Genomic DNA, 17,653 nt, shown 5'->3' with positions numbered 1-17,653 from the left:
TGACTTTGGTTCAGTTCTGACCCTCCCATCACACACACATTAGTTTTTATTGAAGTTAACAGTTGTGAAGAGGAAGTATCAACCATCAATGGTTTCATGTATGTTTTGTTCTATAGACTGGAATGAAAACAGGTATCAGCTTCATGTATCATGTTAAAACTTTATTAAACAGCTCAAACTAACAAAACAAACCTTTACAGTTAGTGTGTTTGAATTCAGACACGCTAATTAAGTGCTTTTCACTTGTTTCAGTGGAGTCAAAAACATTTACATTATAAAGAAACAAGAACAAAAAATTTAAAGTGAAAAAAAAAAGAAAAGAAATACAGAATCAGTTCAACTGTGTCTCTCCACCAGATTTGAGTCTGAATTTCCAAAATGATTCAGGTGTGTTTACATACGAAGTGTCCTTGTTGCAGGTGTGTGCCATCACTAAAGATAAACTTACTCCGAAACCTCTCTTAATGAGACACTCAAGCTTCTGGTGCAATTAGTTCATATTGTTTGCACTGTACAGAAATTAATAATTTTGTAGTATTGATATACATAAGCATAAATGTAGAGATGCCATCTTTTTGGTTTATGCTTAAAGAATCTATTGACTCAAGACCACCATAAAACAGTCGATGTTTGACTCAAACTTGGAAAGACACAATGTGCTCAAGCTCCACAACAGATTGTGTTGAAGAGACAGTGAACCTGCAATCTATACGTTTGGTCAAGACTTCCAGTAGGGTGACCAAATATAATAATTATTATTTTTTATTTGTTTATTTTTTTTGGACATGCTCTGGCCAGGATTTCTAAATTGTCAAAGATTTCTGGGCTTTTGCTTTATCTTCCTATTGACATGCTCTCTGCTGTACACATTCTTCTCTGTGGATCCCAATTTCTTGCTTGTTGCTATGTCCAATGCCTGCATCACTACTTTTCAGTCATTACCTTCACCAAGTCTGAGAAAAAGCTAAAACCCAGACATTTAAAGAGCTAGAGCGCCCAAAAATGAAAATTATCCCATTGATTTGCTCACCCTCAAGCAATTCTAGGCGTATATAACTTTAGAGTTATACTAAACATGTCCCGACTCTTCCATGCTTTAAAATGGCAGTGAATTGGCATTGAGATTCAATCCATCACAAAAATGATTCCAGACAGCTCTGGGGGGTTAATAAATGCCTTTAGAGGCAAAGTAATGCATGTAAGAAAAATATCAATGTTTATACTATAAATCGTAAACTATAGCTACTGTTTACTGACGTACACTCCTTCACATGAGAGCGGCCTCCAGCAGATGACGTTTGCGAAGTGTAAGCTCCGGTGAGAATATGCTAGTCTCATAAAAGCCAAGTTTTGTTTACAGTAAGCCAGTCTCCTCCTGGCTTATATCAAAATCCTCTGACCATATCTTTTTAAATTAGCGGATCTGTGGAAGACCCAGGATCTTTTTTTTAATATACCTCCGATTTTATTCGTCCGAAAGAAGAAAGTCATATACACCTAAGTTGGCCTGAGTAAACTGTGGTAAGTTTCATCTTTGGGTGAACTATCCCTTGAAGACAATTAAGAAAAACTAGACAGGACATGTAGTCACCCCACTTCCTAGACTGAATCTTTCTCATGTAGTATGATTTAACATTCACGGTGTCTTTCTCACTTGAAAATGAAGTGTTCCCTGAACCCACCCGAACAACACTGTACAAGCCATGAACTGTGATTAGTGCAAGTGAGAGACCTTCATCCATTCACATCCAGAAAACACTAGTGATTCCAACAGCGAGACGTGTGCATCGAGACAGACACCTCGAGTCAAACAGCTAAACCCTTAAAATGTCAACAACAACAAAAATCTGAATGCGCACACAAAGACACAGTTGCACCACTTCTCACACAGCTCTTTAGTCGTGTGAGTGTAAATGTTATAGATAGTGTGAAATATCAAGAATATCCTTCAGTAAACAACGCTGAATAAAGACAAAGATGCAGAAGTGATCAAATCATGTCTATGTAGAACTCCTGAATTCAAGAAAACCCAGTGCGAGGCATTTGGGAGAAAACAGTGCACATTTTGGTCTATTGAAAGTGTCATATTTCGGCGGATCTATATACAGAGGGTTCTATGTACACATTGTTATATATACACAAGCCAAACGAAAGGGAACGTAACCTCGTCCTTCTATGCCTAACATAGGCTTATACACACACACTACACCTGACAGGTAGCACATGCTACGCTGGGTACCATGCTGTGTTGACTCCCTGTCAATATCTGATGGCTGATGCTTGAGGAAATCTAAAGTCCAATAAATAAATGAGCATATGAATTTAGCTAGCTTTCACAATGGATTTCAACACAATGAATGATGGGATTCGATTTGTTAGGGGATACTGTTTCATTATGCAGTGAAGATAAATGGACTATAATCTGACAGATGAGAATTTGGCACTGTAGTTCTTGGATAAAACAGACAGGAATGAGGCTCAAGGGGCAATATCCCAGGCCCTATCGTATAAAGACACTCACAAAACAATTTGTTTCAGGCCTTGTAAATTTAAACGAGGGTCCTGATAATTGGTGCAGGTTTTCCAAGAATACAAAGAAGGATCCAGCTGTTGCAGCATCAGACGAGACAGACAAAAATGATGACATTACTGCATAGCATAATCATGAAACAGGGCAAAATAATAGATTTTGTTATGGATTAAAGCAAGAGATGTGTTATTGCATATGAAAATTCAACTCTCTTTTTTTTTTTTTTTTTTTTTACACAATACAATACAGAAAAGAGGGTGACAGGATATCTTTTCCCTTTGGCTATATATCTAACAAACATTGCTTCCCCTGAATGAAATGTGTATTGTATCCTGCACAGCTTCACTCACATATCTGTCTAATCTGAGTTTTACAATGACCACAAGAGAGTCCAAAACACTATTCAGACAGAAAGACAAAACTAACAAAAGATGGGAAATAAAGCATTTGTCAATGAGTTTCTCCCTGGGAATTAGTAAGTGGGGCTGATTCCATGCTCCTGTGATAAGAGCAATAATATGAAGAGATGAGAGAGAAGTGGACAGGGATGAGACAGACTGCTGGGTGCAGAGACCAACAAATGTAAGTGTGCATATGTGATTATCAGTGAAGCTGAGGCGCAGCAGATGGGCACATAATCCACCTCGTGGGATGAGGGAACAGAGGCTGGAATAGACAGAGAGAAGATAGAGAGAGGAGGAGAAGGTTTGGTGCAGGTGTGTCTCTGATCTCTCTCCTGTAAGGGTGTCTGAAGGGTCAGATCTGGAGAGAGGAGGAAGGCATAGTCTATTGTGCTCGTCACTGGCACCCTCACATTGGTCATCAGCTGGTCAGGTAACTGTGCAGCTCCCTTGAATTTATGCTCAACACCACTCCTGAGTGGTTGCCTGGTAACAAGAAAAGCAGAAGGAGGTTTTGTCAAGGCAGCAGGTGAAAAAACAAATGCTCTTCATCACTCAAGGCTGCTGCACAATGTAACACTGAAGAAAATGTAGCCATTTAATAATAACACCTATAGATTGTTCTAGATTCATTTTTAAAATGTGGTCTTTGAGGATTGAATACATTTTAACCAACTCAAAGTAATTAGTAATAATAAGATTAAATCAATATAATAAAAAAATGATAATGTGATAATAAGATGTGATAAAATCATTTAAAAGCCCTGTTTAAAAAAAAAAAGTTTAATAAAACGGTGTTAATATTACTAAAATATTAAGTTTTATGTGCCTTTTGAATCAAATAAGACTTTAAAATAAGGTTACATTTGAAACAAAATAAACATTTGAAACAATGAAGTAAACATAAGTGAATGCATTTAAAATTCTTAAATATATTATGAATAAACATCATATCATATTTAATCATATATAATCATATTTTAACCAACTGTTAAAGGGATAGTTCACCAAAAAAAATGAAAATTTTGTTATCATTTACTCACCCACATGTTGTTCCAAACTTGTATCATTTTTTATGTTGAACACAAAAGAAGATAATTTGAAGAATGATGGTAATCAAACAGTTAATGGTCCAAACTGCTGTGTGGGTCTTTAAAATGTATTCTTTTGCGCTTGAAATGACATGAGGGTGACTAAATGATGTCCAAATTTTCATTTTTGGGTGAGCTATACCTTTAATGAGCAGAATATCAGTAGTTCGAGGCAACAGTCATAGTCAATAGTTGGTTTAAGGTGAGAATAGTTCCCCAAACTAAAGTATAACCAACAAATCCATTAACAGGCCCCGCTTCTGAATTAGTAACAAACTGATGTTAGAGTGACTGATCATAACTATTCTTTTCTGGTTAGTAATGACTGGTTAGTCTAGGGTAACTGAATTTGTCTCTACCTCCAGCGTTACCTAGTGTCTGCGAGTCAAGGTCGTCATCGATGAACTCCTCGCCTTGAATGATATTCTGTGTGTCCTCACTGTGATTAACAGGGCTGGTCATTTCCTGCTCCTTCTCATTGTGCATCTGGGCATAGACGTTTCGTCCTGGCAGTTTTCTGAAACGCAGCCAGGGATGCGTTAGGCTGCTCTCCTTTGGCCTCAGCAAGGAACCATGGTTTTTGTAGTTTTTCCTGTCACAGTTTTGTAGTTCATGTTCTGTTATATAATCTGCCTGTCAGTTAGAAATTTGGGGACTGAACATGCATTCTTCAGTGATGGGGTGTGACGGGACAGTGAATATCCATAGCATTATCAACAGATTATTAAGAAAATCTGTGGTTCCTGCATACATGTGTGTACCATGCAATTCAGTGATGGGCAGCAAGACAGAATGGATGTGCATATTGTTCATTTGGAAATAGGTTGAGTCATTTCCCCAAATAGCCCACCCAGGAATGACAGGGAAGTCTTCAAAAAGCATGAAATATTACTTTTTAAAATTGCAGCAATAAAACCTGAAGAAAAGGACAAACCTTTTAAACTTGAAGAGTATGAATGCTGCAGCAGAGATCAGACTGATGAGGAGAAAGACAGCTAGAGCCCAAACACCTGGACCTGCTGCAGCCAGACGAGAACCTGCAGAAGAGGAGCATCTCTGATCATCACGCTTCACTTCCTTTATCATAAGAATCGCTTGCCAACATTTGCAGTAGATTTCATACAAAATTTGATTGTGCTAACCTGTGTATTATTAGCGCCTGTAATGCCACAGGAATTAAAGGGATAGTTTATGCTTGATGAGATGAATTTTCATTTTTGAGGGAAATCTTTAACTGTCATCTGGCTCTAACGATAGCTATTTACTTACCAAGCACGTAAAACGTAAAACAAATTCAAGTCACGCAAATCACACACAATGTACACACCTTGTGTGGATGAAGCCATTTGTGTGGCTGTGACACAAACAACAGTGAAACAAACAAACAAAAAAAAACTTTAAAATGCCTAAAATATGAAGTTTACAATAAAGAAAACTTAAGCATGCACGTGTTACTCAAACCAAAGACCACTGCGACTTTGACAGCACAAAACTCAAACAGAAATGCAAGCCAACAGTAGCATACATATGAAGAATAAATGAAGTCAACTGAAGACAACTAGATCAGAAAACAGAACAAAAACGAGACATTACTGCATTATCTTTCCCCTTTAATTTATATCTCTGTATAAGCAAATTAAGAGTAAAGATGACACTTCTAAAAGCAAGAGGTAAAGAGACGCACCAGTCTCTGTTGTGCTGGCAGACACATCACTAGTGATAGGTCCTTTGAAATACACCAGTAATTATTGATGAAGGGCTTGCTGTAATGCTATAACTGTTAAGTGACTCACTGAATGTGTGAGTTTTATTTTACTCACCTCTATCCGAGTCTGCCAGAGTCACCAATACTCTTAACCCTCCTCTCACAATGAAGCTCACGTTGTTCTCACTCAGAACCTGCTTTATAGTGGGAACCCGCTGCGCAAATGAAGAACACACAAAAGAACATAACAGTTAAATTATAACAAATATCACTTCAAAGCATTCTTACCATTATAGGCTACTTTATTATAATTTGTGTCCGAGTAATCTTGGTAAACCTTAGTAAACCTGAAATGAATTCCCTGACTCGTTCAATTCTAATGCAAAAAGTATCTCCAGGTTCTAACAAGTTGTTTGTGGATGTCTTGTAGGTCACCGTATCAAGAGTTTGTATTGCTAGAGTAATGTTTTGGTGTCTGAGACTGTATCTTTTCTTATTCGAGTGGCTTTTACCTTATCCACAAACACACTCCTCTTCACCGGAGTGCTCTCTTGAGGAAGAACATAGAGGTCTGCAGTGGTGGGAAGACCAGGCTTCACCATGGTCACCAAAGAGTCCTGAGGAACCCCTGTGAGCTTTTAGAGAAAGAGCAAAACATAAGCACATTTAAAATTGTTGTTTTGCATAAAACAAACAGAGCTCTAGTGTTTGTGTGTTTATGATTAAGATGAGAACCTTTGCGAGAATCTTGGTTACGACTTGTCCCACATCTCGTCTCCATTCGGGGATGTTTGGGTTAAAGCGATCCAAATTACGACTGAAACTCAAAGGGATCACCTGGAAATGATCTGAAGAGAGACAATGTATTATGAACATGTAAATGTTAATATTGCAGCTGGAAAAAAAAACAACAACTGAGAGATTCACACCTATACTGCACAAAAGAACACAAAAACAATACAATAACAATCGTTTAACTCTCATTAGTTCTATAAGCCTCACTATTTTAAGTGATACTACTGCATAAAAAGAGGCAGACATAGACTTTCAATCGGTGTCACACTCACAAAACCTTGTTTCTCCAATAACTATAGCAACACATATAGGTTTAGAATGACATGAAGGTGATTGATAGTGTAAGACAGAATCACATTTTTTTTCGGTGAACTATATACCTTTCATATGACATGAAAAATGTGTAAAGGACTCATAAAACCAGTTGAAAAGATGTGATCTCAAAATACAGAACCGAACTCTTCCAGGCAAGTCTTTTTTTTTACAGAAATTTTAAGTTGGGAAGTGATCCGACTTAAATTATTAAAAAATGTAACCAACAGGTTTACTTTTAGCTGGAGGATAAATGATATGAAACAGTGAAGTGAGACTGTGCACAATAGTTCTTCTTCATTTGGTATTCAAGCTGAACATTGTCTCTGAGGGAGATCGTCATTTCTGCTTTCCAAGCATGAGCTCATCCCTATCACACCACACTCATAAATATTCAGTCCAGCCCTGGAATCACATGAATATTTCAGTTCTATTTAACACTGTCATTACAAGAAAGAAATAGGGTTAGTCCTCAAGTTGGATTTCAAACACAAATCGAGAACTTTAACTGTATGCATTAACTGTGGCATTAGTTCCCAATCTTATTTTAGTATTGATGCTGTTTCTGTCAATTATGTTTAATGATATACAATCTGTGTTTATCACAAGGCCAAAATTATACATGCAGGAACTAAAAAACCACAACACACTGGTTTACTGATGTGATGAGCAGACCAATTTAACACACTCGCTAACGTAAAAATACAACTCAAAACAGAAAAATGATTGCTATTCAAAAATATTTCATTGCAATAACTGGTCTTTTTGTGCTACTCATTTACATTAATGGACAGCTGCTGTACTTCAAGTCATAATTTTTATTTCCATATTTACATGGCAAATAGAATTTTAATGAACAGTTCTGTATGACTAGTGATTAACTATATCATAAAACCAATCCATTGAAAGTAGCAAAAAGGCCATTAAGACTGTCTTTGTGGCATCCTTTTTGTTGAACAGAGTGCAAACATTCATCTGTTATGCTTTGCAAACAATTGGGCCATATTGGTATGGAATTATGTAAGGGTGAGTAAATGAGGCTGTGTCCCAAATGATGCACTATACGCAATGCACTCATAAGCGATGTACTTAACCATGTAGTGCATGAATTATATAAGGTTATTTTGTCATTCATAATTGGAGTATGACAGCCCCTACCCCTTCGCTACATAGCTGTGACAGTTGAGTGCATGAAGTTTCCAACATTCCATATTATTTCGGCCATTTAAGTGCATCATCTGGATGTTTAAAGTGCACTTTTTCTGTTTGGAATTTTCAGTGTGAATGCACTACTCACACTATTTATATTACAAAACATCATAGAATAGAGCATAAGTACACGATTTGGGATGCACTGTGAGTTTCATTTTTAGGTGAACTGGCTGCTTCCTTTTTAATCACAGACCTTTCATGGAACATACCCCAAAAAAATGGTTGCTGTTAAAAAAAAACCCTGGTATTTTCTGAAAGAAGAGAACAGTGACTTCTGAGGATGAAAACTGAGTAACTTTCACTCTGAGTATCTATGTTCAAATAAAAAAAGATATCCTACATATCATTTTCAGTCAATTACCTTTTCATTTCTTTTTTGTAAAAAGTTGGGATTATATTGTAGGATTCAACATCTTTAGCTGCTAATGTCTTATCTCACATTCTTCAACTGTTAAAAATAATTGTGCTAGATTGTTGCTCAAAATTCTGTTAACAGTAAACTTGCCTTTTTTTATTTCACTGGCCATCTCAAACACTTTAACAATCACAATGTTGAACCAATGCACTCTGAAAATGCTAAATATGCATGATAGAATTAAACAGAAGAGAATCATTTGAGGGATACTGAAATTACAGTATTCAGCCATAAATCTGATCCGCCCCTAATGCTGTACACTATCAAGGGGTGTTTTATCTTACCGTAGACAATGACAGTCTTGCTGTCCTGTACCATGGATCGACCATTAGAAGCCTGAACTGTGACAGGAACTTCCCCCTCCTCAGAGAACCTTGTAATCAGACTGTTCTCCAGGGTCAGCTTCGGCTGTCGAGGGGAAGACACATCATACATATCTATATATAAGTGTAAACAGCTACACCCGAACCTTTAAGCATAAGCATCTTAGATTAATTCCAAGTCAATTTCTTCAATATTTACACATGTATGAGAGTATACACATGTGCATATGTGTGTATGAACTCATTAAACATTAATCTTAAAACTTCTCATTACAATCCCCTAATAAAAGAAACAGAAAAACAAGAGCTATTTTTGGCAGTTCCTTTTTTATGGAATATTATTAATTACCACAGTGTACCTGAAGGTTATCTCCAATCCACCAGTAAAACACGGTAAGGTTTGCCTCAGTGGGCAGCACTATAGCTGTGAGATTTACTTCTTGATTTCTGCCAGCGATTGGAACCACCTCCAGATGGACATCTTGAAGAGGAGCTGGAGAGAACGTGGGATCAAAATAGAAACAATAAACAAAGTGAGAGTTGTGCAAAAAAATAAAAAAAAGTGTTAAGCCTATCTTGAGATAAAACAGAACATATAGTGTGAGAAATGTGTACAATGTCCATTAATATTTGGTAAGATTTCACATGGGCCTGATTTTGAGTTATGAAACATTTAAACCTCACGGTATTCTAGATTATACTACCCATTATGTTGCATAATTTACACAGCAGCCTTAAAACTCACATGACTAGATTATTTCTGAAGATTTTACTGACCTGTGACCTGGATGTAAAGCATGGCTTGGTCATGTCCAGCAGAGTTTTCAGCCTTCACATTGACACGGTAAACACCTGGCTTCTCATAACGGTGCTGAATGGGTTCATCTGTGACAGTCAGGTTTTCATATATAGCCCTGACGCCATCCATTAAATCGACCTGATATCTGGTGCTGGTGGTGTCACCCTGAAGAGGGAAGAATAAAGATACAAAAGTTAAACATGCCTACAAATAAGAAGAACATTCTTCCTTGCCTGTAAGTCTTTACATTTTCTATTTAGAGCATTCAAATGATAAGAGTTGTACTTCACCTGTTCCTGATGGACTATAAAAGTGATGTCATCCCCAGGTGCCACAGCCAGCATCTGTCCTTTGATGCCCAGCTGCAGACCTCTAGGGGGCAGCAGAGGGCAGGAATGCTGCTTCGCGCTCTGTTCTTTATTCAAGCCACCCTCACAAACATCAGAGATGACCTTCCGGTAACTACAACAAGACAACACAAGACATGTTAGCCTTTACTTGTTTTTATTATTTGCCTTAAACTGGAAAATCCATGTGATTTAAACTGAGCTGCGGAAAAGACGCATTTCATTCTTAAATACCTCAAATAATTTGCTTTAAGAGGTGGATAAAATATCTATATACTATGTCCAGAAAGGTATTCTCAGAATGACTGATAAACAAGCTGAACAAGCTGATAAACTGTTTTAGTCAGCTGAAGTTTTTTTGTGAGTCTTTTTGATTAATATTTTGAACGCAATGTCAGTAAGATTATGGTCAAAGTGAAAACTGAACATTTTGGCTCTGCTCAAGTCTATCACAGTGTTCATGAAGCACAACAGAAGTGGCAATCATGCAAACTGTTGACTTTATCACTCATTCACTATGCACTACAGAGTGATCATCACATAGTTTGCTATCCGTATATGACATATCCCTGTTTTATGGGTCCAAACACTATCAAAAGTCAAAAGACAATAACGAATGGTGCTGATATTCATATTTTATTTTCATTTATTATGCAATTTTGTGTGTGTGTGTGTGTGTGTGTGTGTGTGTTATATATATATATATATATATATATATATATATATATAGACCTGTAACACTAGCTTGCTCTATTCTTTTTTAATTCTATCTGTTTTCTTTTTATTTATTATATTATTTAAAAGCCCTTGCTACGTGTACTGTTAACCTAACTGGGACTTGTTATAGCACTTATATATCATTGCTCTTTTTGTTGTTTTTGATTGCTTCCACTGTCCTCATTTGTAAGTCGCTTTGGATAAAAGCGTCTGCTAAATGAATACATGTAAATGTAAAATGTAAATGATATACAGTAGTACTACTAAATACTACTAAAGTACTACATAACAGAATCTCAGTTGGCCAGACAGTGATTCATCTTTTTAGAATCATTAAAATATTGGTGTCTGAATCACTGTGACCCTGGAGACTATAGTGTACATCATGAAAAACTATTCATATATTTGTGTTACAAATGAACAGTGCTCATAAACGGATGTTGAGATAGCATTCTCACTTGAAACCGAGTGGAGGTTATTACGCAACTTAAGCAGATAAGGGACAAAATGAGTGTGTATGGACAGCTTCAGGTAATATTGTGCACTATCACTATGACATTGCATGTGTGTTGTGGCCTGAATGATGAACATCTGATCTGACAATTCAGGCTAAGAAACATTCCAAAAAGAGATGTGATTTCAAAAGACTTGTGGACATTTGTACTCATTTTATCATCCTGTCTGAACAAAGCTTGTGTGCTCATCTAATGTGTCTATGATATGCATGAGTGGGTGTTTTCTGTTGTGGCAGTCACTGTGCTTGCTCAGTGTAAAAACTGACACATTTTATAACTGTAGCGGTTATGCCCTGCATTTCTTAATGTTCAGCGTTCAGTATTACCCTGTGCTGGACTTGTAGCTGTTTCCCATGTGGCAGTTTTCAGGTGGAGCGTCGGGATCATGCCAGAAGTCAGGATAACAGCGATCCCCCTCTAACCGGAGGCTGGGAGCACGCTCAAAGCCATAGTCACTGAGAACACACACAGAGAGACGTAAAGCTCTATTTTTAGCCCAGTGCACTGCATTGGGGTTTGAAAGTGAAGTTAAGGGTGTCTGTTATAGCAAAGGCATCTGTGTATAATTGCTATTGGCTTAAAATGCGCAAAGCTGATCTCTCTATTTCGTACCAGGCAAAGTCTTTCTCAGTGCACTGGCAAGGTTTAGCTGTTAAAGCTGATGTATAGCTCTTCCCTTTAATGCAGAACGATGACTCCTTCCTCCTCCTGTACATTCGCTCCTGGCCCATGATGCATTTCTCTCTCTGTAGGAGAAAACCTGTCATGAGTCTCCATTTGAATAGTAAACTGATTCACAGCTTAAATGTAAATTTATATCCATAACAGAAGAGTTCAAATGTATTGCTGAAAATCTTTTTATATTATTATTATTATTATTTCAAATAATCTTTATATCTGCTTCCTTATTTTCTTCTCATGAGTTTCAATGATCTGTACAGCACTTTGGTTCACCCTTTATTGTTTTTGAACATGCTGTAACTTTACTGCTGAGTGGGAGGTCAGAAAAACAGCCTGATATTACCTGTAGGTCAGTGAGTTTCCAGGAGTCATAATCAGCTTCCGTGCACTGCCTGGGAAACAACTGTCGGAAATCCACCTTCACCAGCTCCCAATCCGAACGGTAACTTATGTGGCCAAATACCCTGTCCACAACAGCAAGCAGAAATAAACATAAGCCTTCGACCTGTCCATTAATCCAACCCTCCATCCATAAACATCCGATTATACATCAAGACAAAAGCCATTCATCCCTTTCACTGAAAAGCGAGACCATTGGAGTGTAACCTTGACTTCACGTCACAACACATCCTCTACCCAATTACGCATCTTGGGAATGGTGCAAACGAGAGGACAGACACATGACCTCGCTCATCAGCAGTGTGTTTCTAATGAGCGAGGGCCTCTTTAATTGAGGACTTTGAATTTCACATTGCCTTCCTCAAAAGGGCAGCCTCTTTATAATACAGAGACCACCTGCTGTTTGGGGTCTATGGGAAGATGTTCTTCACTTAATTCCAAATAAATCACTGTTCACCACCACAAGGTGGAACCCTGTGTCTGCATTTTATAGAACTCAAGAGTCATGAACAATTAGAAATGCTTTGATCCTCTGGCATATCACTTATATTTGAGATGTCCAATTTGATAAATACACTTCCTTCAGTTAAATGTAGTTCTACAATGAATATACAGCTCACAATGGACTTAAGGCCTGATAGCAAAATGCCTAACCATTTCATGTCAAGATTATGCTCAAACAGCACTAACAGAATGATTGGAAGAACAAGCTTATTTATACTAATCTATATAGTAAAGGCAAGTAAAGTAAGAAGAAAAAATCTTTCTCTATGTGCAGAGGAAAGTAAGTCATAAATGTTTTGAAACATAAAGGGGAGTAAAATGATATTTATTTTTGATCAACTATCCCCTAGTGGACTAGTAACTCCTGTTACGGTAAATTTTGTAGAGGACTCATACTCACGTCATAACCAGTGTCTCATCTCCAGGTTCACTCAAAAGTCCATCCACAAATACAGAAGTGCTGGTGAAGTTGTGGATGCTCCATGTCTGTCCTTCATCTGTGCTGAACCTAAGATAAAATATTTGGGTAACACTTTAGTATAGGGTCTAATTCACACTAATAAGTAGTTGCTTATTAGCATGTCTATTATTAACATATTGGCTGTTTATAAGTGCTTATAAAGTACATATAATGCATGACATCCATAATCCTACCCAATACCCTAAACTTAACAACTACCTTATAAACTATTAATAAGCATCAAATAATGAATTAATTGAGGCAAAAGTCATAGTTAATGGTTAATAGTGAGAATTGGACCCTAAAATAAAGTGTGACCATTATTTTAATTAATTATACATTCATTCCTGTCTTTATAAAAATTCTGAACAAACTGTCAGCTGAAGAATCACTCCATCGGCGTTGATTCTCACAGTGTGAACATGAGAGTCTGTAGGCTACAAGGCAGCATAAGCACTACAAGCTCTTAGTTTTACCCTGACAGAAGCTGTGTTTGTACTGCCAAGACTCAATGCAGATAAAAGGCTTCAAGGATTATGTGAGAGATGGTAATGATTTTCTCTTTGATCTTCATTTACGCACATTTGTGAAGCATGGTGAACTCGATATCTAGTATGCGAATCACTTCATACATTATGGCTAAAGAGTTGTCTGAGAGCAAAGGAAGAGATTCAGGCTGCTCGGGAACTCAGGGTGGTCTGAAGAGCCCTCCAAAGCCAAATGAGCTTCTTAAAGCGCTCACTCAAAGGATTACCAGCACAATCAGGTCAGCAAAAGCCAGAGAGGGAACGTCTTGAATTCCTGTTTTTCATACTGGTCTGGACCAGTTTACAATGTTCACTACTCGTGTTTCTCTTTCTGCTGTCAGTCTTTGTCATGTTAGCAACTGGGTACATTTGCGTTTTTGACTTTGAACACTTACTTCAAACTTAATTTACTTACTTGAGTATTTTTAAGGGGATTGAGGTGTCCTTAATGGCCACGATGACACCGCCATGATCCAGATAGAGAATGTGATGCTCTTCTTCAAAAACCTACAGTGAGCAAATGAAATAATCTCTTGAAGTTAATCAAGATTTAATGTCATTAGGGAAAAAAAGAGCTGAGGAAATGAGAGGCAGCAACAATCTCGAAAATCATTGAAAGGACATTAAGGCTGCCACATACTGAGCGCTGAAACGAGAGGACAGAATGAGAACAAGAGGAACAGAGATCTGAATTCACAGAGCAAACCGAACCAAGTCTGTTGGGAAAGGTGGGGGTTAAATACAAAGAGCAAACCTAAAGAGTCATGACAAGCCACAGAAGAAGCTACGATGAAGCATTTTTCTGACACCAAAAAGTCACTGTAAAACACATTCGCAGCCCATAAGTGTCTTTCCTGTTCATTCTCACCTGTCTCCAGGTCTTGCCACAGTCTGAGGTGATGTACATCTCCTCTTTATATTCAACCAGCTGAGACCCAAGGTTACCTGAAGAGATAGATACACGCAGAATATCTCCACATAAATACAAAGAGCGAGAGAGCATCTTTAATTTTCATCTTTTTAACTTGAGGCGAAGCAGCAATTTCCTCACTTTGTTTAATTTTAAGAGAGAAGGAGGAGTAGTCGTGAGCGAGTTGCATATAAAAAGAATGAAACTGGAGGCTATTTTGGATCAAAGGCTGAGAACTAGTTAGAGCTGAACATTTTACTGAGGAAGTGCACAATAATAGCAAGAGAAAGCAATTTTTTAATGGAGACTCAGTACTCCCTTTGTGCGGTGTATGTACATGTACATTTATATGATGAGAACAAGCTTCAATGTGTGTAAAACCAGAGACTGCTCAGGTGTTTGTTAGTAAGACAAATAAGACAAGAGTGAACAAGTCACAGTGACACTGCCTGTGTGTGTGTGTGTGTGTGTGCGTTACATGTCTGTAACCCTGAGGGAATGGACAGACTTGATGACCTTGTGAACTGGCAATAGCTCTAGCCTTGGATTCAAGAACATTAATGTATTCTCTTCCTCAATTCCCCATGAACCCTGTGGCAATAAAGAGCAAATATTTCATATATCTGAGCCTGTCTCCTTTTGTGCCTCAGTGTGGGCTCAATAGCAGTGCACAACACTCAGAAATGGTACATCACATTTATTTTTCCCTCCTAAAAATATTTCACAGCATTCCTTTCTTTTTTTCATTTCTTTGTACACACTATCACAATTTCCCTAAGCATGCAGTAGTGCAGATTTGGATCATGAATATAATAACTTGTAATTGGAAAGGAGTACAGAGCTTCATTTGATTTGAGTGTTTGGGCTCCTCAGGGCTATTGTGACAGTGCTGATGTGTGACAGTGGTCATGAAGACTGACCTGCACCCATTATGAGGCCTGGGGCAGAATCTTTAGTGTGGACCGTTCCAGACACATACGGGTTGTCAGCCCATCGCAGGTGGAGATGGAGGTGACAGTCAGGCTAGGAAGAGGAGCAGAGACAATGAGAAATCTCACTCTATCCCACTTTTTTTTTTTTTACTTTGGTGATCAAGACAATTATTACCCAATAGATGTACCACCAACCAGTGTTTTACATAAGGTGTGCACTTAGCAGAAAGTCTAGACTCAAATAACAGTCTAAGTTCTACAATAAGCAGCCCATAATTTAAAATCACTTCAAGTCCTACTACATAGTGTTCCGGATAAAAGATGAATCAGAGCATGAATATAAAGCATATTTAAGGTGCCAAAAACCTTAACAGGGTGGTGATAAAAAATGAGGAAAGCAGTAAAAATGACAAAAAATGAGAGAGGAAGGAAGAGAGTGTTGATAAGTGAGGAGGAGAAGAGAACAATGAGAAAAAAGACATGTCAAACGGACGGCTGGGAGATGAAGATGTGAGAAGGGTTGGCTAGACAGACAGGAAAGGAGAGAGAAGTTGATACATGTCCTTTCAACTTCTGATTTATGTCTAGTCTTGTCTTGTCTAATGTTTGCCAGAAACCATATTTGTGTCTTAATTAATGGCCTGCTACCAGTCACAGTGTTTAAAATGGGCATTTATAACGATACATATCATCTCTAGCTGTTTGTGTGGATTGATGACTCAGATCGTTTTTTTCTTTTTTCTTCTCTTTTTTCATGAGACAGCGGCAGAACCGGTGCCTGCTCTGCCCACCAACCCTCAACCACAAACAGCAGGAGATGAGTCAGATCGAGGGGTCAATGACTTCACGTCTGTGTCTGAGACAGTTGCGGTACAATCATCCTGAACAGGAAAAAAAGCAGAGTGTGGGCTGGATATATATATATATATATCTGTAGATGCATAATGAAATAAAGTCACGATTCTGTTCATATGAATATGCAATGAACTCAAGGGAAAACAACATCTGCATAATTATTGTATATTTAAATCAAGGCCTGCATTGTAGTTTTTAATTTGTGGGTATGTTATCTACACTTCCATTTAAAAGGGGTCTGTAATGCTTTTGAAAGAAGTGTATTTTGCTTATTTGAGCAAAAATACAGTAAATGAGGAATATTGTGAATTTTATTAAAATTTTCCTATTTTATTCTTTAGATGAATTTTAAATAGCATTGCTGAATTTTCTGCTGTCATTAAATCCAGTCTTTAGTGCCACATGATCCTTTATTGTAAAATACTGATTTGGTGCTCAAAAACATTTCTTATTGTTATCAGTATTGAAAACAATTGTGCAGCTTAATATTACTGTGGAAATGTTTTAAATTGTTCAGGAATCTTTAATAAATATGAAGTTCAAAAAACAGCAAGTGAAATAGAAATATTTTGCAAAAATGTACGTTTTTACTGTTACTTTTTGATTACCTGAATTCTTGCTGAATAAAGGTATTAATAAAAAAAAAAAATTTTGTTCTAAACAATCTTACTGACCCCGAATGTTTAAACTGTACTATATTTATAAATATCATATGTAAGTAATATGTTTGGGAAATCAAAGTATTAACTGAAAGGTAAAAAGGGGCTTAAAAATAACAACAACAGCAAAAAGTTTTCAGAGACAAATAAAATGGGTGCAAAAGCTAGACTAAAATCAATGTAGTACTGATAGATACTAGATAGAAATGCAAAAGACCATCTGAAAAGTTGGATGGAAGCTGGAATGAGGAATGAACAGGCATATTTACCTGCTTGCAGCTGACAGCTTTGCCATTCATATCAGTTGTGGGAGGAGCCAGTGGTTCCCAGTCTCTGCCTTTGTTGTAGGTAATGAGAGTCTTCACTTTTCCATCTATTTTTTGATTGGCCAAGAATACGCCCTTGATGCCACGAACCTGAAAAACATACACACACAACCAAAGGATGTGATATTCCTCAGCATCTCCCAGACCTGTCAAGAAGCTGTAAGGTATCACTAGCAAGTCAAATTATGGCAAAGACACAACTGTCTAAGAAACTGTCCGATGTGTTAGATCTTGTTTC

The 17,653-nt window shown here is 37.5% G+C and overlaps 1 protein-coding gene across 3 annotated transcripts in view; it reads right to left on the bottom strand.

Moving 5' to 3' along the window:
• Positions 1-140: 140 nt before the first annotated feature.
• LOC127962745 (VPS10 domain-containing receptor SorCS2-like) overlaps positions 141-17,653 on the bottom strand; it is a 164,237-nt gene continuing 146,724 nt past the window's right edge. Inside the window, exons 10-27 of one of the 3 annotated variants that reach the window (XM_052562417.1) lie at positions 17,359-17,505; positions 15,564-15,666; positions 14,602-14,678; positions 14,149-14,240; positions 13,147-13,254; positions 12,187-12,307; positions 11,775-11,908; positions 11,489-11,617; positions 9,874-10,045; positions 9,562-9,748; positions 9,144-9,277; positions 8,746-8,869; positions 6,463-6,575; positions 6,240-6,362; positions 5,843-5,942; positions 4,957-5,059; positions 4,394-4,614; positions 141-3,417 (exon numbers count right to left, since the gene is read on the bottom strand). In XM_052562417.1, the coding sequence (XP_052418377.1) occupies positions 3,353-3,417; positions 4,394-4,614; positions 4,957-5,059; positions 5,843-5,942; positions 6,240-6,362; positions 6,463-6,575; positions 8,746-8,869; positions 9,144-9,277; positions 9,562-9,748; positions 9,874-10,045; positions 11,489-11,617; positions 11,775-11,908; positions 12,187-12,307; positions 13,147-13,254; positions 14,149-14,240; positions 14,602-14,678; positions 15,564-15,666; positions 17,359-17,505 (2,253 nt within the window). In that variant the 3' untranslated portion in view covers positions 141-3,352. Of the gene's footprint in view, positions 3,418-4,381; positions 4,615-4,956; positions 5,060-5,842; positions 5,943-6,239; positions 6,363-6,462; positions 6,576-8,745; positions 8,870-9,143; positions 9,278-9,561; positions 9,749-9,873; positions 10,046-11,488; positions 11,618-11,774; positions 11,909-12,186; positions 12,308-13,146; positions 13,255-14,148; positions 14,241-14,601; positions 14,679-15,563; positions 15,667-17,358; positions 17,506-17,653 lie in introns of all 3 variants that reach the window. The other 2 variants (XM_052562416.1, XM_052562418.1) reach the window with 2 other exon arrangements.

The sequence above is a fragment of the Carassius gibelio genome, chromosome B7 (genome assembly GCF_023724105.1).
Source record: "Carassius gibelio isolate Cgi1373 ecotype wild population from Czech Republic chromosome B7, carGib1.2-hapl.c, whole genome shotgun sequence".
NCBI classification, from domain to species: Eukaryota; Metazoa; Chordata; class Actinopteri; order Cypriniformes; family Cyprinidae; genus Carassius; species Carassius gibelio.
Note: the sequence above shows the minus strand (reverse complement) of the source record. Positions and strands in the feature narration are given on the sequence as shown.